Source organism: Gopherus evgoodei, chromosome 3 (assembly GCF_007399415.2).
Source record: "Gopherus evgoodei ecotype Sinaloan lineage chromosome 3, rGopEvg1_v1.p, whole genome shotgun sequence".
Taxonomy (NCBI): domain Eukaryota; kingdom Metazoa; phylum Chordata; order Testudines; family Testudinidae; genus Gopherus; species Gopherus evgoodei.
This window is the reverse complement of record NC_044324.1, coordinates 209351512-209375825: the sequence shown is the minus strand read 5'-3', so window position 1 is coordinate 209375825 and position 24314 is coordinate 209351512. Positions and strand designations below refer to the sequence as shown.

Sequence of the window (24314 nt, the reverse complement as noted above, 5' to 3'; positions counted from 1 at the left end):
GATCATTCACTCTGAAATGCCTATTTCAGATATCAGGTAAAGATCCAGGAGACTAACACCAGTGCATTCCTCTGCGTTTCCGATGCCCTCTACTGGGATTTCAACATATACAAAATTACTGGAATGCTCAATGTCAAATTGGCCATATCTGAAACACTATATTACATTAAAATTATATTGTTAAATAGTTTTTTAAATTTTTCTTTGAAGCACATACAAGATTGCTAGGTAGAAAAAATAGACACGCCGAGTTGTTGATGTTTAGTTTATCACTCTCCAAATGTAAGAGGCATTCAGTCATATCTACTGAACGTTCCTTTAATTATTTTGATGATTCATTTAATTATTATCTATAGTTTCTGTCTATTGGAATAAAAAGTTTAAAAATAGATTCAGATTACTTGAGACAGAGTCTCTGTGGCTGTTTCTTGATTTTAGAGAAATACAAAAAGACTCTTGCATATTAAGAAGAAATTCATTGCTGAGTTTATACATACACCATTAGCCAAACAACTCCCAAAGCAGACCAAACATCTCAAAGTTTTCAACAGGTTTTCTTTATAGTTAAATACAATTTATACTGTACCTGGTTCTTTCTTGTCATAGTACTGATAGATCCCAATGTCTTCATCTACATAATCAAGTAGAAATATTAAATCCTGATTGTGCGTCACTTGAAAAAATGTAGCATATGAAATGAAATTGAATCACTTTTAAAAAAATGCCTCCTGGTGACTGGCAATGTTACCACTACTGGCCTGTAAATTGCAACTATATATATATCTTTTTAATACTTGTGCACTTTAGGAAGCTCCTCGTCCCATGGTAAAAAGCTCCCATTTCTAGCTATTTGGTGCTCTAAGATATTAGACTTTAAAGAAATACTATTTTACTATAAACTGGCCCAAGACTCACTCTGTCTCATCTTGGCCTCGGGAGAGATTTTGGGGGAAATTCCTCAATTGGGGAAGAAGGTGGAAGGCATTTCTTTTGCTGGCTGACTTTAAACTAAAATAGCAGCTTCTTGAAGCTATTCAGAGGTTTGGAATGTTAGAATAAAATCTGAGGGAGATGGGTTAGTGGGCAACAGGTCAAAGCTGCACGATATATTCATTTATCATATGGCTCTGCAATTTATCACATAGCTATCATTTCCAGAGATGGGATTTTATACACAGTATTTTTAATAATAAACAAAAGCAATGTTAGGTTGGAATCCATTATTAAGAAATCTGAAAATAATGAACTGTCATTTAAAGATCTGGTTTCTCCCAAAAAACAGTCTAACAGTTCACGTTTCTGAAATGTAACAGTTTATAACATGCTTTTAATTACAATTATCATAATTAATTATTTTATTTAGCCTGCCAGGCTTTTATGGACAGTCTGGCTATCGATTAAACATTTTATCTAGTTGTCATTACAGCAGGCTTGTTCTCACATGGGACACTGTGGGATTTGAGTCAATATTTGATTAATGATATTTTTGTATGGTCTTTAGTGTTACTGGAATGCACTTTGCTACAACTGTCATAGGGACTAGATGTCAAATGAATGTGGTTTTGGTATCACACATTTCAAAACCACTGGTTTGTTGAGCGTTGGATTTTAGCACTTGAAAAGCTAGAAGTATAAAGGGTTTTTTCCACTTGGATGGTAATTACTCATGTATCTCTAATTACTTTGAAAACTGGAACGATAGTTAAATAAGATAAATGTATCTTAAGTATACCAGTTCTCCATTCAAAATTTTCAGAGCATGAGCAATATAGTATTGTTACATATTAAGTACATATTATAATATTTCTGCAATCAGCTGGAATGTATGAATGAATATCAATAAACTAGTCATTATAGTGAAACCTATAGTAAAGCAGCACATGGCTTCTTAAAAGGAAACATGAATTAAACAATATATAATCTTAATAATTTTTCATTATTGACAAGGATAGACCACATTATACCATACTACTTCTATATAATTTATTTTCCCCAAGCATAAAAATAAACTTCAACTTCACATGAGTATTCAGAATTTGATATTAATTCAATATTCATTGACAGGTTTTGTTATTCTGTTTTAGGAAAAGGTTGGAATTTGGTCACAGTTGATTTACCCCCAACATGTAAGGTTTTCTTCAAAGACCACAGGTGCATCTCAGTCAGGCAGAAAGACATCTGATGGCAGATGGAAACTCAGTCCTACCAAAGGAAGGAAAGAAACAACATGTGCAAATTAATTACCTTCTACCACCAGTGAAACTGAAAGTCCCTTGGCAACTAAGTGGCAAAAGAGCCTGCCATTGGAGATATTCTGAAAGCAGAATTACACAATAATCACACATACAGTACTGCTCTTGTTTCTGCTCTTATGAATGATGCTGAGACAAAAAAAATAATCCTTTCTATTATACTAAATGTACTATGTTGCTATATGTATATATGGGTTGTATTTTAATTCTAAGTAGGCATTATAATAGGATCAGAAACAGTCTTTAAGGGCCTGAAATATACTATTTTGAATAATTGTAATTGCCTCTCACTAAAAGTTGACATATTCAACAACAGCAAAGTCAGTGACACATGAGAATGAATTTGAGACAATAAGGTTGTTTGGATTTTTGTTGCTTTATATTTAGAGCCAAATTTACAACCAGGCTCAATCTTTGTCCTTGAAGCTGTTTACATAAAATATTACCACATATGCGTGTGTCAAAGTAATAACCGTGCAAGCAAAATGAAAGGCTGTTTTTTAAAGTTTGACACCGGAATATTAGAATATACTTTTAGGGTTTGACCCTGCAAGCCCTGCACATAGGGAATATTCAGTGAAGTCAAGAGAGAGTTTTGAACAGGAGAGCCTTGCAGGCACTAGTAATTAATGTGAAATACCTAAAGTGATGGCTTTCCTAGATCAGAAACATAGGGAGATTATATTAAATTGTTACTAACACACAAGGACAATGGGTGTCAATCAGATAAAATGTATGAGGTGAATGTTATGTAACATGATTGCAATTCTGTTTTTTTGTTTCTTTAGAAGTGTTGTCTCTCCATATTCACAGTTGTGAGAATGAGTCCCCTTCTGTCCCCTCGCTCCTCCCATGCCACTGAGCATCACGAACCTTCTGGAAAGTAGTTTCCATTGGACCTGTGTAACCAACCTCTTGTAGCACCAAATATTCCCAGCGGAGGTTACAAACAAGACTATGTGCCCCAACTGCCTCTGCCCAATGGTTGCATCAAAGTAGGACTCTGCGGAATAGAGGAAGGAGGGCATTTAACATGAATATGCAGAGGCAACACTCCTGAAGAACCATAGTTCGTACGCTACTGGCCAGAACCATTTTTTTCATTTTGGAGATAGGCTCTCATTTTCCCACTGTGGGAGTCTAAATAGTACTACACCCACAGAAAGATGGGCTGAGGAGTTCTAACTGGAACTGCCCTCCCAAAACAAGCATCTGACATAAATGTCAATCAAAAGAGTTGTATGATGAAAATATTAGACTCATCATGGATGTCACCTTAGTCCTGATAAAGACTGCTGAGATAATTTCACCCTAGCTAACATATAATATCTCAGTGCACAGCTTAATCCACTTAAACACTGCTGAGTAGAAAAGCATTACTTTTACACTGATCCCCAAAACTACAAAAAATCTTGCTGACTTCCTAAACCCCTTAGTCCTATCCAAGAACAAGTTCAAAACACATGACATCTAGTGAATGGAATATAGTTTCCCCTGGGTGAGAATAAGGTTTTGGCAAGAACACCAGGAGATTGCTGGAACATGGGCACCACTTTTGGAATAAGTATGGGATGAGGACATAGGACAACACTGCCCATGTGGAAGACAGTGAAAGGAGGCTAGCCACTAAATTCTGTAATGCTCTTGTTCTTCTTACAGATGTAACTCACAAATGGAAGAAAAACAAGTCCTCAACAATCAGAAGGTTAAGGTCCTTGATAGAATGTGTTCTCTGACGGATGGGAAGACATTAATTAACCACTTTTTTTTCAGAAATTTTGTTAGGGGAGTTTGATTGAAAAGAATCTGCCACTCACAGATAATATATATTGAGCTGGCATGCAGAAGCATCTTGACAGAGGAAAAAGGCTGACAGACTTAGGCACAATGAATAATCTAATATATGGACACAGAACCTGGAGATGGTGTCACCATCTGTTTATAGAGAAAATCTTATCTACTTCTGAGAATAGTATTTCAATGTAAATGGATTTCTGGACTGCACCAAAAAAACTCCTGCCCTTCAACAGGGCACACTAGATCACAAAAAATTAATGTCTTGTGACCCAAGATAAGCAATTCAGCAACTGTGGATTAGGATGCACAACACCATCTTTCTGAGATAGCAGGTCCAATTATACCAGTAGGAGAAAAAAAATTCTCATAAGACATTTGTTAATGGACTATGTGATTTAAACCCATTGAAGATCTCACTGTACAATATTGCTTCACCGTTATTATTAGGAGAGCACCTCAGCTGTATAAGTGATATACTTTGACTTCTTACGACTTCAGGCTGCTTTCATTTTATGTCTTGGAAGGCAAAATATCCACTGAAATTTGCTAGACTCCTTTTCTTGGTTACAAAAAGTCTACATACTTCAAACCTGGTGGTCTGGTCTCTAAAGTATTCTCTCTGGCTAGTCTTACATTTTTATTCTAGCAGTCAACTTCTTCCAAGCTTGTAGGTTCACTGTCACTCAAAAATTAAGCTCATTCTTCATCGTAAACTTCAAAGTCACCATTCACTTAATCGGATTATGATGAAGAGTGAGTAGAAAACATCTGCTAAACATGGCATCCCCCAAGCTGATTTAAACTTCTCCAAGTATGACGTTAAACTTCTCCAACAGAGATGTTAACAGTTATGGTAATTCTTGGAACAAAATTCTTGCTTTTTCATCTAATTATTACCATTATATTTTTGGTTTTAGTCTGTTTATGAGCCAAGCCCTGAGCATCAGAGAGACAGAAAGGAAGAGAGGAGCAAAAGGGAAGTGCTGGATTAAGCACTAAAAGAATGCTTTCAAGTGTTTTTTTCCCTTGAGTGTCAGAGAGGAAGAGACAGAAAGGGGCTTTGCACTCCACACCAAATAATAACTTTTGGATACTTTTCCTATTTTTAAACATTTTCACTCCACTATTGAAAAAAAAAAGTTGTGTAGGAAAATGATCAAACTGAAGCAGCACAATCAAAAGTTATTTTAGTCCTCAACTGAAAAATGATGGATTGACTGTCCAGGGGAGTGATGTCCTCTGTTTAGTCACAGGAGTAAAAGATGGATCCTGACAACATATCCAAGCCTGATCTGGAGGTACCACATATAGGCATGAGGGGCAATTCAGTTTATAGACCCATTCTATGTTTGGCCTTTATGCCCTGACTATCAACAAGAAGGCCAATCAGTGCCAGCTATGGAGATGGCTTATTTTGGTGAAGTGATCCCCAGTTCACTGGAAAAAACTTTTAAACCATCCCCTAACCTGAGATGTCTTCTGTTTAATTATATTTTACTCCAGACTGTATGAATGGAAGACTTATGACCCTAAAATAAAACATGATACACTCCATGCATTAATATTCACTATTATGGAATTATTCTTCTCTGGTAGGAAACATATTTGAATGAACTCAATCCAGGCACAACAATCAAATTATAGCATCTCAATATCTAACTACCTGATTTGTTGCAATTTTCTTAACTCTTTTTTTAAAAATGATGTGCAAAGTTTAAACCTTTCTTTAATTGCATCAATTAGGCTCTGCTCCTGCAAAGACTTACGCACATGCTTCAAGCATATAAGATGTCCCATTGAGCTAAATGAAATTACTCATCTGCTTGAATTTAAGCAAATAATAAATCTTTGCAGGATTTGTAAAGACAAGTGCAGGTTACCTTTTACATATGCCCTTTTCTTGCTTCTGGTTTGTAAGTTTTGTGACCTTAATTTTTTCCTCGTTTGATTTCTTCATTGACTTAAAGCTCTCCTTAAGCCTGCAAAGTTCTGATTTTAAAAAGTGAAAATTTATATCTTTTTTTTTATAAAGATAGTTGGGATATATCTGTATATATAAATATATATACACATTTTTGCTGTGATGTTTATCCAATTATACATTAGCTAAGCCTTTTTCCAAAGTACTAACGTGAGCTCTATTTTAGCAAAATATCACCACATTTTTTTTTAACATTAGCAAAATTAATTACGTGAGCGAATAAGGAAATGGCTATCATTTTTATAAGCTTCTGGACAGAATATCTCCTATAGCTCAGTTTTGTTTTTTACTACTTTTTCCATGTGGGTATCACAATTATTTCCCTGTAAATCACTAGAATTCATTCTCATTTTCATTGTCAAAGCTATAACTGATCAGATATCAGGTGTTCAACCAATGAGGTAAGCCAAGAAAACCACTCTACAATTCATTCTGTGTTTCTAAGATGTAATATCTGGAGCAACAGTGATCAGTCTCTTTTTCTTCTACTTCATGACCAATTTCTCCTTCACCAAGGAGAGTAATTCCTTGCAGCACAGTGATATTAGGAAATGTAATAGTCAACTCTGTGAGATAAAGTTTGGATCCAATCAGAAACACTAGTAAGAAGATATGTACTGTAGCTTTGATGAGCAGACAAATATATTTCATTGTGCAAAATATGCAAAACACATTTTAAAAAGCTGGAAAACAGGAAGGTTTGTATTTTTAAAGTAATCTCTTTTTATTTTATTTTACTGTAACTTGATCAACTAGCTTAAACAACAAATAGTTATCCAGTGCAAACAAGTAGATCTCTTTGAGCTCAATCCTGCTCCCATAGCAATTAATGGAAAAATATACATTGGCATTTATGGGAGCAGGATCATTCCCTTTCTATCTGTTCACATGGATGTCATGTCTTGGGGAAAATATTTGACCTAAGTGCTATACAATGGCAGGCATTTAGAAACAAAATAAAAATGTAGATAATCTGATTGTTTGGTTTTTTTAAAAACTTTCATTAGGAATCAGTTTGTAATCTGGTTGAGTAAAAAAATAATCCAGATTCTTAATTCTCCCTTATAGTTTATTCCACCAAACTGCTAATATCTGAGTGATTTAAGGAAACTACTCTATAATCTAGGGTGACCAGATCACCACACTAAAATATCGGGACACACTGGGGTGCCATCAGCCCTGCCCATAGTCCACTCCTGCTCCTCCCAGGCTCTGCCCCCACTCTGCCCCAGGTACTGCCCTCTCTTCACTTGCCCCACCCCCCCAACCATGCCCTTCCTCATCCCCAGGCCTGCTGCTGGCTTGCTGTGTCCCTTCTCAGTCCCCCACTCACCACTTGCATCCCCACCCGCTCACCTGCCCGCCACTCACCCCTACAATGCCGACTTCCCCTCTGCCGGGTGAGTGCTCGCCCCCCCTGCCTCTTCCCGCCCCTGCACCGCCCTTGCCCTGCCCCCATTCCACCCTCTTCCACAATTCCCCGCCCCTCCCCTGCCTCTTCTCCGTCTCCTCCCCTGAGAACGCCATGTCCCTGCTCCTCCTCCCTCCCTCCTGGAAAGTGCTAAGTGCCGCCAAACAGCTGTTAGGTGGCAGGAAGCACTGGAGTGGGGAAGGAGCGAGGATGTGGCGTGCTAGAGGGAAGAGGGGAGAAGGAGGCGAGGAAGGGGGAACTTGGCTGCAATTTTTCCCATGGGTGCTCCAGCCCCAGAACACCCATGGGGTCAGCGCCCCCCTCCTGCTCACCTCCTTACCAGAATATTGGGACAAATGGCATCTCGATCGTACATTGATCGGGATGCAGGACAAAGGGTTAAATATCAGGACAGTCCTGATTTTATCGGGACATCTGGTGACCCTACTATCATCTCTCAAATTTCATAGGCATGTCAATATTTTTCATGTAGGCATTCCCACTTCCATCTGCTTACCATGGCTGGATACAGGAGAGCCGACAAGGAAAATAAGAACTTAGCTGTCTTTTGTTTGTCTAAGGGCTAGATCCTGCAAATTGAGCTATGTGAGCAGACCCCTACACCTCGGCACAACACCACTGAAGTCAGTGGCAATCTGAGCAGGTGGAGGGATTTGCTTGACTCAGTCTATTTGTAAGAGCTTCCTCTAAATTTAGATCCAGAATTGAAATTGAACTTTCCCAAATGCAAGAGGTATTTGTGATTTGGTTCACTGCAGAAATATGCCCAAGTCACACAGTTCTTATTTGGATTTAAATTTGGGGCTTGTGGGGGCAGAGGTGGTTTTCCGGTTCATCTCTATATCTAATAATCCCTTACCTGGATTTTACAGATAACAATTTACACCTCCTAGGAATAGGGTTGCCAACTTTCTAATTGCACAAAACTGAACACACATGCCCCACCTCGCCCGTTCCCCAAGGCCCTGCCCCTGCTCCACCCCTTATCTAAGGCCCCTCCGCTGCTCACTCTCCCCCACCCTCACTCACTTTCACTGGGATGGGACAGGGGATTGGGGTGTGGGAGGGGGTGAGGGCTCCGGCTGGAGATGTGGGCTCTGGAGTGGGGCTGGGGATGAGGAGTTTGAGGTGCAGGAGGGGACTCCGAGCTGATGCAGGAGGCTGAGGTATGGGGTGCGGGTTCCAGGAATGGGCTCAGGGCAGAGATAGTGGGTTGGGGTGTGGGAGGGGGTGCAGGCTCTGAGAGAGAGTTAGGATGCAGGAGGGGGTTCTGACCTGGGGCAGGGGATTAGGGTGTGGGTGTGGGTGCAGAATCTGGGAGGCAGTTAGGGTGCGGAAGGGGGTTCTGACCTCAGGCAGGGGGTTCAGGGTGGGGGCTCTAGCCAGGCAGCGCTTACCTCAGGTGGCTCCCAGTTGGTGGTGCAGCGGGGTTAAAGCAGGCTCTGTGCCTGCCCTGGCTCCGTGCTGCTCCCGGAAGCGGCCAGCATGTTCAGCCCCTAGGCAGAGGTGCAGCCAGGCAGCTCTGTGCGGTGTGCACTGCCCATGCCCACAGGTGTCGCCCCCACAGCTCCCACTGGCCATTGTTCCAGGCCAATGGGAGCTGTGGAGCACTCCCTGATCACCCCTGCGCCTAGGGGCCAGACAAGCTGGCCACTTCAGTGGAGCTTCACAGAGCCAGGGCAGGCATGGAGCCTGCCTTAGCCCTGCTGCACAGTCGACTGGACAGTGCTGACCAGAGCCGCCAGGGTCCCTTTTCGACTGAGTGTTCTGGTCAAAAAACAGATGCCTGGCAACCCTACCTAGGAACTCTAGCAAAGAACAAACTTGAGAATGAACAACTGAAGTTTGGTTGCTGTGGGAATCATAACTCTGACATTCTGATATCTGCATGTTTAAATTCTCAGCTTTAAGGTGGCATTAACAAAGCTGTATGTATGTGTTTAAATAGAAGTTTGACACTGCATAATAAATAACATTCAGGGCCTGGTTCTCATTTTCACTATGTCCCTTTATGCCACTCTGGCAGGGTAAAGGGCTTTAAATGGAGTAGAAATTACATTATATTTATTTCCCCCCCACACACACACACCTCTTTACGCAAAATCCCCTTTATACTGTCAGAGAAATGTAAAGAGGCTTTAGTACAAAAGGGGAATTAGGACCTCCATTTATAAATGCAATCCTCAATTTCAGGAAGTGGTAATCCATACATGTTCTTATAAACCAACTCAATTCAAAATCTGACCTATCTTAAAATATTAGTTTCAGACTTTTTTCTGAAGAAAAAGGTAATATGCAGATGGGTGAACAGCACACAGTATACACTGTAATGAAATACACACTGAAGCTCTTATTGTAAGAAAAGGCTGAATAATCATTGAAGGGAAATACATTATCTGATACCCCAAGAATTCTGGCATGAAAATCATACATTGTAAATTTATTTCCATGTGCCGTGAAGTTGTTTCATGCTCCTCTTGAATTAATTCTTCAAGGTTTTTATTATTGTTTTAGAAATCTGAAACTAAGTCCTGTTCTTTGTAATTATAAATAGTTAAGTTATATTTACCATTTTAAATGTTAATATATTTCGGTGTTTAACTGTAACAAAATTATATAGCTCCTTAAAAATATCAAAATTACTACATAAGTCTCATTCTAATCTAAAGTTCAGCTATAAATCAGAACACACATTTTCACCCCAAGTGATAGTAATTAAAAGCACATTTTAAATACATATCTTTCATTTAATATAGCTGCTGCTCATCTATCTTACCTGGAGTCCTGATCCTGCAACTAGTTCTGCGTGGATGGGTCCAATGGGGAGGCATGTGGGCCAAAAGTGCCACCTATGCAGAGCCAATAGCAGGATCAGAACCTTAAACAGTATCCGTAAAAATAAATACAAACTTCAGAAATTCATTTTTATTTGACTGTTGAGTATCAGGATTCCAGAAATCATTATTCTGAACAGTTTGGTTGCTTAGCTGTGTGTTGTAGAGAGTCCTGAAGCACATGGTGAAGAACTATTTGTTGCGGATCAGCTATACTTGACTTCTTGGATTAGCAATCTCTTGAAAAAAATGTCAACAACTTGTCAGTTCACTTCTCTTCAAATATTTGCAGGGAAGAGATGTTCTAAAATACACTTGTATGAACACTCTATATTTCTAGATGTTGATGGACAAGTATTTGTGTTTATTATGCATGGGTATCTCCATTTTATGCAATATTACATTAACTACAACCTGATTCACTCACAGTATTGGCACCCCTATTTTGGTATAGGGAATGTTTTTTTAGTGAAATACTTACACTGGTCCAAGCCCTGGCGTAGACACAATTATACTGGCATAATTCCCTTTCCCATATTGAAATAGTTATATCAATATAAAGTGCCCACTGCAACCTTTATGTGTGTTGGGTCTTTGTGTAGCTTGCTAGAAGAAAAGGAGCATTGCCCTTTTAACAGTTCCCTTGCAACATGGGGGCAGAAGGGAGAAAGCTTACAGGGATGGACAGGAAGGGTAGGATGCAGCTGGGGCCAGGTCAAGGTCACTGCATTGCCCTTCCTGCTAACAGAAAGAGTGGGAGTGGTATTTATAACCCATGCAGCCACGAAAGGCCCTCTTTCCCATGATCAGGATGGAAGAACCCACCCATATCTGTATTTGGAATAGGACCGGGTTCCCTTTAGACCTTCTGTGGGCATCACACTAGTTGCCCCTTTTCCCTGGTGGGGATTGAAGGAATTTTTCCCTCCCTGCCAGATTGGCCAAGGGTTTTTCATCTTCCCCACAGCTGGTCTGGTCTGGTGGGGTGCAGTAGGCAGGTTAGCTTACCATGTCACAACTTATACATAATAGTTGTGGCAAATGTTCAGTGCAGGTACGTAGTATGGAAGGCATACGTTATTGGATACATGTGATTGGAAAAGGATTTGAAGGAACACATCCCCTATGGGAACTTAGTAAGTGGGGCTGGAGGCTCCTTATGTCTCATCAGCAGGGAGCTAAACCCCTCCTTTTCCTGGTCCCCTTTAAGGGAGCTGAGGAAAGGGGTTTGGGGCTCTTACATCTGGATCAGAGACAGCCATCTCCTCCCTGCACTGTACAATTTATTGCCAGATACTTCCAGGTATTATACATGAATAAAGTTGTGGCCTAATTAATCCACATTCATGGCTTTCTGTCTTTCTTCCAGCATGGTCGGACAAAGAAACTTTATACCAATGCAATTGCCCACACTAGGAGGGCTTTACCCTTTAACAATAATGGTATAGTGAGACGGGGCAAGGCCAGATGGATATAGTAAAGTAGTAAGGAACAGGTACGTTATCCCCAGGCTAAACAAATCCCTGGTACCATGGTAACCAAATGGCAGTTGCTCCAGGTTAATCAAGACACATGGGGCCAATTAAGATCCTTCTAGAAAGTAGTGGAGATAGCTAGATTGATTGGGACACCTGAAGCTGATCAAGGGCTGGCTGGAACTAGCTAAAAGCCTCCCAGTTAGTCAGTGAGGTGTGTGTGTCAGGAGCTGTGCTGCTGGAGGAATAAAGCAGTACAAATCCATATCAGGTGCAAGGAAGGAGGCCCTGAGGTAACAATGAAGGAGATATTGAGTAGGGGCTGCTGTGGGGAAGTGGCCCAGGGAATTGTACATGTCCTATTTCCAAAAAGTCAGCTACCACAGCAGCTACTATTAGGGTCCCTGGGCTGGAGCCTGGAGTAGAGGGGTGGGCCCGGGCTCCCCCCTGATTAATCACTGAGACTGGGAGACAACAGAGACTGTGTGAGGGAGGATTGCTTCTCCTCACCTCCCTTGCTGGCTTATGATGCAAATGGCTCAGTAAGCTGTGACCCTTGCCTCTAGAGAGAGAAGGGCTATGTGGAGGGTCACAGTGAGCCTCTGAGGCTAGCGAAATCCACCGGGAAACATGGGACCCATGGAGACAAGGACAGAGCTTTGTCACACTAGTTAAAGCAACACAACTTGCGTATGTAGACAAACCCTTAATTACCATCAGACTTTTAATTTATAATAATTTCTGCTCCATTCTTTCTGTGCATGCTCAAATCCTTTAATGTCCTTAGTCGGGCACACTGAAGTCAACAAGACTACAATGTGAAAATGGCATGATTTGGCCCTTTAAAAGTAAAAACACAGAAGTGTGTGTGTTTTTGGCACAGATTTGGTGTATCTGCCTTAAAGGCATCTATTTTATTTTGACTCACTTGCTTCACTTATGTTTTGTTGCTTCACTTTCCTTCTGAATCAAGCCAACAGTTTCACATCTGTGTGCCTATATTTTAGACACCTAAAGCCACATTTAGGCACCTAAATAAAAGTGACCTGATTTTTAGAGGTACTTAAGCCAACGGACGCTGTCGGTGCACAGTACTTCTGAACATCAGGCCTCATATTTAGTTATCTAAAAATGGCTTTGTGCCCATGATCTGAACAGCACCTCTCATGCTTATACAAATTCCCTAATTTTGACACACAAAATATATAAATTATTTTTTGGCAGAGATGGGCATAGCTCTAGTGTGATGAGGAGGAAATAAATTAAAAATGAACAGGTGCTTCTACAATAAATATAAACGAACACTGGCGAAAAAGATGCAGTTTAATGAGCACAGTACAGGTAAATTTATCAGGTTCATTTAAATATCAATCAGTCTGTCTAGGCACTTACATTGCCATCATCATCAAGGTATTTGAGTGCCTCACAGACATTCATGAATTTATCCTTAAAACATGCCCTTGAGATAAGGAAGTAACATTGTTCCCATTTGACAGATAAGGAGTGAGGCACAGAAAGTACTAGCTTGCCTAAGGCTAGACAGCTATATATTGTGGCCAATTCAGAAACTGAATCCTGATCTCGTGAGTTCCAGCCCACTGCCTAACCCAGAAAATAATCTTTCACACCTTCATGCATACTTCTACTAAATATTATTGATACACTCTTGTGAAAGGCAACTATTGACTAACTTACAAGATAACAGGATTAAAGATAACTAAACCGAATGAATTTAAGGTAATGCTATTTGGTAGAGACATTCAGTTTATGAACAGTCATACCTCTGACAACATTAATGAAGCCCAGCACTCATTGTTCAATTGATACTGCAGGCAAGTGTTACAATCTGTAGCAACTGTCTGACAGAGTGGGTGTGAAAAGTTAAAAGCTCACCAAAGATAGATATAATTGACCTGGATTTTGACTTCATAGAGTGAAAAGTTCATATACACTTTTTAGTAAAGACCCTTAGGTCCTGATAACAGATAAGTAATTCACACTGTAGATAACCAGTGTTGACACATGACATAGAGTAATTGTAGAAATACTAAATGCCAAACTGTTTTATGCTATATTTTTAGACATCGAATGTTTCAAAGTTTTTCAAAACTTCAAGTTAATAGATCTTACTTTTCACAGAAATGATTTCTCACTGCAAAGCCCTGAGAGAAGGCAATACATCTTTCTGGTTTTTAAAATGAGAAAAGATGAGCATCAAGAAATTATTCTAACACAAACTAAAAATATTTAAATAATACTCACAGAATCATGGAAATATGGGGTTGGAAGAGACCTTGAAAGGTCATCCAATCCATCCCACTGTGCTGAGGCAGAACTAAATATAACGAGATCATCCCTGACAGATGTTTGTCTAATCTGCTCTTAAAAACCTCCAGTGACAGGGATTCCACAACCTCCCTTGGTAACCTGTTCCAGTACTTGACTATAATGGCGAGTCATTTAACATCCTTTCAGTAGGGTTGGATACCAGACACGGATTCCAAATGGCCTTCTCAATGCAGTATAGGTGGTCAGCCTGAAATGTGAAGTGTGGGAACAAACCCACTTGACAGGGCTCGACATTCTCCCCATTTACTATACCAACTGGGGAGTATGCTCGGCTCAGCGTGTTGTCCGCCTGTTCTACAAAATTGGATCAGAATCTGGGACCTCCACATCAGGTTAGGACAGGGCCTTGCACTGCTGGGTGGGTTCTGATGAGTGGGATGTCCCCTCACCTGGATCAGGGATCTCTCCCACACCTGCAAGGGTCACAGGCTCAGGCAGATCGATAGCTGGCAGTAGAGAGGCCTTACAGCTGAAAGGGGTCCCACAATCTCCTTTAACAACTCCCCAAAATAGCTCCAGTCTCAGCTGCTAATAACAGGGTAGGTGAGTGTCAGGGCTGGGCCCACAATCAGGGACTTCGTATGCTCCCCTACTGTTAGAGTCATCTGAACGTGGGGATACAATTTCATATCCCCATGCACACACTGTAACAGGATATGCCCCAGGTTGACCTCGGGACCTCTATATAAATCCATGGTACGCCCACATCTTTGTCACCCCATCTCAGAAAGATATATTGGAATTAAAAAAGGTTCAGAAAAGGGAAACAAAAATTATTAGGGGTATGGAACAGCTTCCGTATGAGGAGAGATTAATAAGACTGGGACTTTTCAGACTGGAAAAGAGACGGCTATGGGGAGATATGATTGAGGTCTATAAAATCATGACTGGTGTAGAGAAAGTAATTAAGGAAGTGTTGTTTACTACTTCTCATAACACAAAGACGAAGGATCACTCAATGAAATTAATAGCAAATTTAAAACAAACATACAGAAGTATTTCTTCACATAACGCACAGTCAACCTGTGGAACTCCTTGCCAGAGGATATTGTGAAGGCCAAGACCATAACAGGTCAAAAAAGAACTAGATAAATTCATAGAGGATAGGTCTATCAATGGCTATTAGCCAGGATGGGCAGGAACGGTGTTCCTAGCCTCAGGTTGCCAGAAGCTGAGAATGAGCAACAGGGGATGGATCACTTGATGATTACCTGTTCTGTTTATTCCCTCTGGGGCACCTGGCACTGGACACTGTCAGAAGACAGGATACTGGGCTAGATGGACTTTTGGTCTGACCCAGTAGGGCCATTCTTATGTTCTTATGGGTTAGGAACCACAGAGCTTCACATGAGGGTCTGGGCACACTCTGAGTCCATAAACCCCATCACTTCTATCCCATTCACTTATACCTGGATGGTTAACTGCACTGAGTTGTGTTGTGGAGCTCATGCCCCCTGGGTAAAGATCTTCCCAAAGCTATACTCCATGTAGGGGTAATCTCTGGACCAGTGCCTGGGATGGCCACATGTGAAACATCCGTCTGGGTCTTGACTGTTACAAGTGGTCCTGACTCAGGGTATTGAGGTGGTCTCTTCCCAATGAGATCTGCCAAGTTCAGGCTCCAGTGACATTCCTTTCTTAACCTCTAGTGGATCAGTGGTTTTCAGACTAGGGTGCGAGTCAATGGCTCCAGACCTGTGGGCAGGATGACCCTGGGGCCTCTCAGTCCTCAGGCTCTCTAGAGTCCAGATGAGAGGGGAGTTGGTTTAAGCCACTCAAGATACTGGCTTCCATGGGCTGCTTCCTCTTTTGGTAGCATGGGGCTCTTGGTCACCATAGGTCTCTGGTGGTGCCATTATGGGGGTCTTCGTGGCCATGTAATTTTCAACCAGCTGAATGGCATTCACCATGGTTTCCGGATGATGCTGTAATACCCATTCCTTTCTCCCAAGGAGTAGTATCTGGGTGAACTGTTCCAGAAGGACCAGCCTGGCTACCTGAGCTCCAGTCTCTGTGTCTGGTTTGAGCCGTTTCCATCATGAGTCTTGTAGTTTCTGGGCAACCAAGTGAGGTCTTGCCCACCGGTGGGTACTGCTCCCTATTAAAGCATTGCTGGAATGTCTCTTCCGAGATGTCTAAGACATTGAGAATGGTTGCCTTGACACGCTTATATTCTTGGGCTGCAGCAGGGTCTAAAGAATGACACATGGCTTGCACTACCCTGGTTAAGTATGAGAACAGCACCACAGCCCAGTCTTGGGGCCATGAGGATGCTATTGCCACCTGCTCAAAGGTTTGAAGGAACCTTGCGATCATATTCAGGTCCCAATTTGGTGAGTCTGATGGGGAACGGGTCATAGCTGGGGTGCGGTCTGCGGGCTCTGCTGGAACAGGTGGCCATAATATTGTGACCACATGTTGGATCAGCTGCTGCTGACTGAGCCGTCTGCTGAAACATTTGCTGCTGCTGCGGTTGCTTCTTGTGTGTTTTGTTTGGCCAACCATTTTAGCAGCTGTTCTAGCTCCATTCAGCCAGAGGGGGTTGAGGATGGTGGTTGCGTAAGGGTTTTTTTGTGTTTTTTTTTTCCCCCAATTCCCTTATTCAAGGACTAGGGCATCTGCCCACATACTCCACCAAAGCTGTAACACAGGTCTTGGAGGGCCAGGTGGCTTAGTAGTTGAAGCGCTGGGTTTCTGGCCCCTTGCTTGGTCGAGGTTGTGATGCTGTATGGAATCTGGGGGACATTTTAGGATATTATAAATACTAATATTGTAAAACTGCAAGGAATCTGTCAGATATGCTATGTAAGACATCGGTGAAAATGTTATGATTTTCCAGATATGAGGATCTTGTTTATATGTTTGTATCACTTTTGTACTATGAGTTATAGATATGTGTGGTATGTCTGTATTTCCAAAGTTGTGCTGTGTTTCTGGGTGACGTGCCCCCAGAGAGATTGGCATCAATACTAGGCCTGCTTGATGACCTATCAAGGGACATCAACTGTACAATGAACCCATTGCAAGGGTTATGACTCAGGCTTATTACTCAGCAAGACATGCAGGGGCTGCTATGGACAGAACTCTAAAGCTTCCATGCCATGTGCTGGGCAGCTTGTGTTTGGAACAAAGGAGGCACAGGCTGCGTGGCAAAAAAGTATACAAGGCAGCTGCATCTTCTCCATTTTGTCTTCAATCCTGCTTCTTACCTCTGGAGTGACTTTTCTACAAACTGAAGCTCTGAACAAAGGACTGAATGACACATCCAAGCTGTGGCTGTGTTCCAGACAGGGTCACTACAAAGATGTTTTGCGCCCGAGGCAAAACTTCCACCTTGCGCCCTCCCCTGACCCCGAGCCCCTGCCCTGAGGCACCCTGCAGCAGCTCCCCAACTCTGCTCTGAGGCGCCCCCCCGTGGCAGCTCCCCACCCTCCGCCTGGAGGCCCCCACCCAGCCCCAGCTCATCCCTGCTCTGCCTCCACCCCGAGCACACCGTCGCTGCTTCACTTCTCCCACCTTCCAGGCTTGCGGCAACTAAGCTGATTGATGCCGCAAGCCTGGGAGGCAGGAGAAGTGAAGCAGCCATAGCGTGCTTGGGGTGGAGGCGCGGGAAGGGTGAGCTGGGGTGGGGAGTTCCCCTGCGTGCCACCCCCCTCTGCTTCCTGCAGGCAGCCCTCCCCGTGCTCCCCTGGCCCAGCTCCCTCCGTCTAAATGCCAACAGCGACCGGGGCGGCCGAAGATCCAGCCACCGTGGTCGCTGCCGAAGAAAATGCCGCCCCCAAAATTCTAGCGCCCTAGGTGACCGCCTAGGTCACATAAATGGTTGCACCGTCCCTGGTTCCAGAGGGACTTTCAAGCCAGCAAACTCACCAATGCTGCTAAGGACCTGATATATGGACTCTGAAGTCTTTGTATGTATGTAACTCTCTTCTTGTCCTTTCTTTTGTCAATAAACCTTTAGTTTTAGGCACTAAAGGACTGTCTGGCAGCATGGGATTTTGGGTAAAATCCAACCTAATATAGACCTGGCAATGTGGCTGGTGGGGTTCAGAACATTTTGAATAGTGAGAATAGTTGTTTAAATAACTTAGGTGCTGACTGGGAGCCAGTGAACCAGAATGCAAAAAGGGGGCTGTGTGATTTCTTTTTTTTTTACTTCTTGATAACCAGTGTTGCACGTAACTTCCAGTTAATCCAAGAAGACTTGTACTAGTTGTCTTCAATATAATATAAAAAACCCCTACGTCTATGTGTCAGACTTCCTTTTAACCAAGATTTGATTGCAAACACAAACAACAAGCTTTTCTTCCTTTGTACTCCTTTCTGATCTTCAAACAGGTTACTATGAAAAGGACTTATAATTTTTCTATTTTAAGACATATTCATCTCTACCATTACAGTGGAGGAAGACAGAAAAATAGAAATGTTCATATTACAATAATTAATTCAAGATTGTAATGCTACCGTGTAGGTTTATGTTGTTTTTGCACAGATACGCAGGAGGAAAAAGGACTTTGAAGAAAAACTGCACTAGTTCAAACATTTTATAATCACAGTTTTAACAGCTGAGCAGAGGACCACATACAAAATTAAAGGTAGAGAGATTTAAATACTGTACCATTGTCTGGTTTGCTTTTGCCAGAAAGGAGTAAAGTGAGGCCAGTCTTGTCTATAAGAAGAGTTCCTGCTCGAGCAGGGATGCCTTATAAATAGGATGACCAGATAGCAACTGTGAAAAAACAGGACAGGGGGTGGGGGATAATAGATAACTATATAAGAAAAAGTCCCAAAAAACAGGACTGTCCCTTTAAAAACAGGACATCTGGTCACCCTGCTTATAAACACTGAAAATGAAACAAGTCATGTCCAAAGTGTGCTGCGACAGCCATGTAAACAGCAAGTTTCAGAAAAGTGGCTCAAGCCAAAACTGGACATTTTCGACGGTAACAAGCTAAAGCTTAAGAAATCCATTCACCAACAAGCAACCAGGAAACTTCCCTGGTGAAAGTGATTGAGGGGAGTGGGTATTTATCCATTGATTTTCTCAGAATACAAGCTTTTATTTGGAACAGAGTTATGTTTCTAGCCCTCATGGTTGCAACGATAGCCTTCTGAATGTGACTCAGTGCAGTTCTGTCTTCCTGAGTTTAAAGACAAGCAACCTGAAACGGTTGTGAACACTCTAAGACCCAAATCCTGGCAACGGCCTGAGTAGTCAGGCTATTCTGTAGGAAGTTTTAGGGCTACAGGGCCATGATCAGATACCATGGTGATGAGTGTAGTGTAAGAACCTATATGGAATAGGAGGAAGAAAGTGTCTCACCTAGCCAATTCTTTAGCTACTTCTCAAGTGCCAAGTAGCCACTTGTGCCTTACTATGAGGAATGAGACAGGAAGAAAGAGCTAATAAATCAAATTGCAGCACACCCACCAAATCCCCCAGATCTTGCAGAGGTGTGAACAGTCCCTATGCAGTCTTCCCAGATCCTGTCCCACCCATTTGCAGGAAAACTACACTGTTGTGAGCAAGTTTTGTCCCTAAAAGAGATGTCTGTTACGTCTAGAACTTCTGAATGTCTTTAACGTTCTTCCCTCCCATCTGTACAGACACTGGAGAAGGCTGCAAGCAGGATAACTCTTCTAGATAGTGACCTGCCAGATGACTTGAGAAATGATAAAGGCCTGAGAATACTGGTACATAAAAGTCACAAAAAGAAACAACATCAGTTGAAATGAGGGAAACCGATGTTGTAAATGACATGAATAAACATGATAAAGAGACTGGCCATATGATGGACAGAAAGAGAGGGAGAAAGAAGCAGAAAAATGTGATGGATGAAGGTATGTATGTGTGACAGATATAGACTAGACAGACCAAAGCCCTCCTAATGTGTACCCGCTTGACCTGCAAACCAAATATTTACACCTCTGCCCTATGGGAAGAAAGAGGAAAGGCAGGCGGGGTCAGCAGTGCAGAGGGTTGAAGAGATTTCTTGCACCTACTGCTCAGTCACCTAAATTCTGGGCACTAAAAGAAGCACAATGTCCCCCAGTAGCACACTGCAGTATTGGTTCAGTACAGACAAGGAATTGTGAGTGCCACCCACTGAATCATGGGCACTACTCACTGCAGCATCTGGGTTTTCCTTGGAGGTCTACCATCAAAATGTTACGCTTCAGATCTGACACCATCACAGACAGACAGTTTGACTGCAGGCTAACTGGAGCAGGACTCTCTTTCTTGTTCTCAGTTGTCCTTGTCCATCCAAGGGCGGTCTTGTAGTGGCTGATCCTAACCCCTGAAAGCAATGGGAGCTACATTATTGACTTCAGTGGGCACAGGATCAAACCTTTATTTCTTCCTTACTTGCTAGTGGTCTTGTCACTCCTTCCCTCTTCCACGGTATCTTATGCATCTTCCTATTATGGCCTTCAACCACTATATGTTGGCTCTTTATCATCTTCCCCATAACCCCTGGCATGTTTTAACTTCCCTTTTACTGCAGATATCCTTACAGCAATACTTGCTCACACTGAGATGCTGACTGCAGAGTGAAATTTATTAGTTTCAGTTTACTGTTCCTACACCATCAAGAAATTGACCACTTTACAAAGGGATGAATATGGAAATAGATGTCAAGATACCGGTGGGTGAGGCTATGTAAATTGAGACAAGAGTTGTCTAAATAATAGTAGTTATATCTCACCACTGAGTTCAATACTACCCTCTGGTGGCAATACTAATCCACTAAAAGAGCAATATCTGATTATACAACAGACAGGTATGGATATTTGCAGGAAAGCAATAGTCCTCAAGGGCTGTAAAAATAACAATAGCTAGATGTACAGTCATGCTGTAATCCCACAGCCTGAAATACCATTTTAAAAGTCTGTAAATCACAAAAATTAGCCGTCTCAACTTCTTAATTACACCTTGTTCAAACACTCACAGTATCACTTAATCTCCTAATTAGCTTCATTAGTCCGCCCTAGAAATAGTTATTTCCAACGTGGCATCCACCTTTTAACATAATCCATGCTTACAAACTAGGCTTTGGTTGGAATATGCCTGCATTTATTAGCCAGACTGCAAAACTATCAAGAAAAAGAGAAATCCAGTATATAACCTAGCTATATTTGTCTACAGATCACTTCCAAACACAGTTAAGTCTAATCTTAAAACAGATCATTTTAAAATCTTAAACAAGCAATGACATAAGTATGTCCCATATATATTAGTAATCTATCAGTCAGAGAAATCTCAGATGATAAAACTGTCCTAGTTGAAAACAAAAATAATTACTCAAGTTTTGTCAAACTGTTGCATCATAGGTACTGTTTGATCTTTTTGAAGGCTATACCTCTTGTGCTTACGGAACAGAATCAGGGGCGGCTCCAGGCCCCAGCAAGCCAAGTGCATGCTTGGGGCGGCATGTCACTGGGGGCGCTCTGCCGGTCACCAGGAGGGCGGCAGGCCGCTCTGGTGGACCTCCCGCAGGCTCCACCAAAGCCGTGGGACCAGAGAACCCTCCGCAGGCACGCCTGCGAGAGGTCCACCGGAGCCGCCTGCCGCCCTCCTGGCAATTGGCAGAGCGCCCCCCACGGCATGCCACCCTGCTTGGGGTGGCGAAATGTCTAGAGCCGCCCCTGAACAGAATACAGAGCTGCATTACACTAAGATGAAAACTCTTTCTTCATATTTCTTGTGTTTTTAACTAGATTAATACTATATCATCAACAGCACATACAGTCTGGAGATCCCAGATACAGTTCTTCACAGTTTTTTAACGTAATTATTAGAGCTGCTAAAATAGTCGGGGGGGGGGGAGAATTGGCAAAATTTACTCATTTTTGAGTTCTGAAAATTACACACACAAACACACACCACTAACAAAACAAAAATAATCCATCTAGAATGAAAAAGGTACATAAATTGTTGAGGAAAGATGACAGGGCTCCCTTAAAGGCTATATGGCCCACAACTGTTAATGCAGCCTAATTTTCATTTTCAAACATTCTTCTTTATTATCATCATCTGGCACCTCTGGTTAAAAGCAGCTTGTGAGACTTGGGTGAAACAGTAATATGTCTGAAGACATTACAAATGTAGTTGTCCCATTCCCTATACAAAAGCAAACCTTCCTGGATTTTAATAAAATTAAAAAGTGGGAATTTAAACCTTGTAAAAGGAAATTCTTGTCATATAATGTACAATTAGTCTGTGGAAAGCACTGCCACAAAGTATAATTAAAGGCAAGGGCTTAACAGGATTAAAAAAACAACTGGACAACACAAACATTCAGAGCTATAATAGTGGGTATTTTTTTAAAGTTTCAAAAGTGATAAGAACCCTCACACTTTGCGGCATAAGCCAACCTTTAATCAACAAAGGAAGAGAAAATTCTTTTCCAGTGGGCAGATCCTTCAATAAGTGCCTTCTCTAGGATTTCTTGCACCATCCTCTGAAGCAGCCTGTACTGGCCATTGCTGAAGACAGCATATTTGATTGTATGAATCAATGGTCTTATGGTAGTTTCTATGCTTCTGTTAAATCTCAACATGTACTATGCATTAAAGAAAGCGGTTATTTACCGATATGGTGCTCCTGGTGTCATGCTGTGAAATGGCCTGGAAAAGCCATGTCCATTGGAAGGGATGCACAAAAAAATCTCACTTGAGGGTCAAGTATCAGAGGGGTAGCCGTGTTAGTCTGGATCTGGAAAAGCAGCGAAGAGTCCTGTGGCACCTTATAGACTATCAGACGTTTTGGAGCACAAGCTTTCGTGGGTGAATACCCACTTCGTCGGATGCACTTGAGGATGACATCATTGCCCTACTCTGTATGAGCGACTGTACTCCCAGCTGCCTCAGTTCCTTCCCAACTATGCAGTCCTGATGTTATGTAGAACTCCAAAGTATAAGGGAACATGGGCAGGTGGTGTGAATGAGTTTCTTTCCAAAAAAAAAAAAAAAAGTTACTGGTAAGGAACCTCTCTTTTGTCTTTGGGGCCTCTGTGCATTCCCACTTGTGGGAGATTGGCAGGCAATGTTCCACCGGTGGATGAGGAGTTCTTGCTAAATATGGACTGTAACTCCTCTCTCTCAAACTGGGCATTGGAGAGTGATGTCAAATCCAAAGCGCAGTGTCTAGTGATGGTGTGCACTGAACTCCAAACTGCTGCTTTGCATACAGGGCCAGCTTCAGGGGTTTTCCCGCCCCAAGCAGCCAAAAAAAAAAAAAAAGAAGCTGCGATCATGCTCTGCGGCAATTCAGCAGGAGGTCCTTTGCTCCAAGTGGGAGTGAGGGACCCTCCACCAAAATGCCGCCGAATACCTGAAAGTGCCGCCCCACTCCGGAGTTGCCGCCAGAAGCACCTGCTTGATAAGCTGGTGTCTGGAGCCGGCCCTGTTTGCATAGCTCCACCAAGCTAATCATTCTAAGGCATGTCACTAATGCTGCAGTGGTTCTCATAGTTCTTTACACTTGTAGGTTCTTTAAACTTGGAAGGACTGGGTTCTCAGTTAAGATGTAGCAGTGTTCTAGACATCTTCTAATCTAGTAATGGGTTCTCCCTGGCCTGTCTCCCCTTATGCTACAAATAACCTATTAGAATTACCAGGTAATAACAGAATGTCCTCTTTATATCTAGTGTACTGAGACAAGTTTCCCGTGGGAGGAACAACACAGGAGGAAAAACACTGAAATAGGTAGGAAGAGGAAGGGGAAAGGGGTAGGATCGCTCGGTGGTTTGAGCATTGGCCTGCAAAACCCCGGCTTGTGAGTTCAATCCTTGAGGGAGCTACTTAAGGATCTGGGGGGGGAAATCAGTACTTGGTCCTGCTAGCGAAGGCAGGGGGCTGGACTCAATGACCTTTCAAGGTCCCTTCCAGCTCTATGAGATAGGTACATCTGAGACCACTCTAGGCAAGAAGCTGGGATGGGGCCTCATGATGACCTTGACAACAGTATAAAATGGAGAGGCCATCAAACCACTAAGCTCACCCACTCTTCTGGCATACATGATTGCTTTCAGGAAGTGTGTTAAGACTGGTAAATGCTTAAGTGAGGCCTGGGCAAGGGACTCATTAGGAAACGATTTAGGGCTCCCTATGGAGCAGGAACACACATTTACCATGTCCTTAAGGAACCTGAGGATGTAAGGTATAGAAAATAGCTTTTCCTTAAGCAGATAT

At 42.2% G+C, this 24314-nt stretch overlaps 1 protein-coding gene across 7 annotated transcripts in view; it reads right to left on the bottom strand.

Moving 5' to 3' along the window:
- WDPCP (WD repeat containing planar cell polarity effector) overlaps window positions 1–24314 on the bottom strand; it is a 230839-nt gene that overhangs the window by 155308 nt on the left and 51217 nt on the right. For 5 of the 7 annotated variants that reach the window (XM_030557924.1, XM_030557925.1, XM_030557923.1 and 2 more), the window contains 2 exons: window positions 2118–2202; window positions 587–631 (listed from right to left, as the gene is read on the bottom strand). In XM_030557924.1, the coding sequence (XP_030413784.1) occupies window positions 587–631; window positions 2118–2178 (106 nt within the window). In that variant the 5' untranslated portion in view covers window positions 2179–2202. Of the gene's footprint in view, window positions 1–586; window positions 632–2117; window positions 2203–20248; window positions 20420–24314 lie in introns of all 7 variants that reach the window. The other 2 variants (XM_030557926.1, XM_030557927.1) reach the window with 1 other exon arrangement.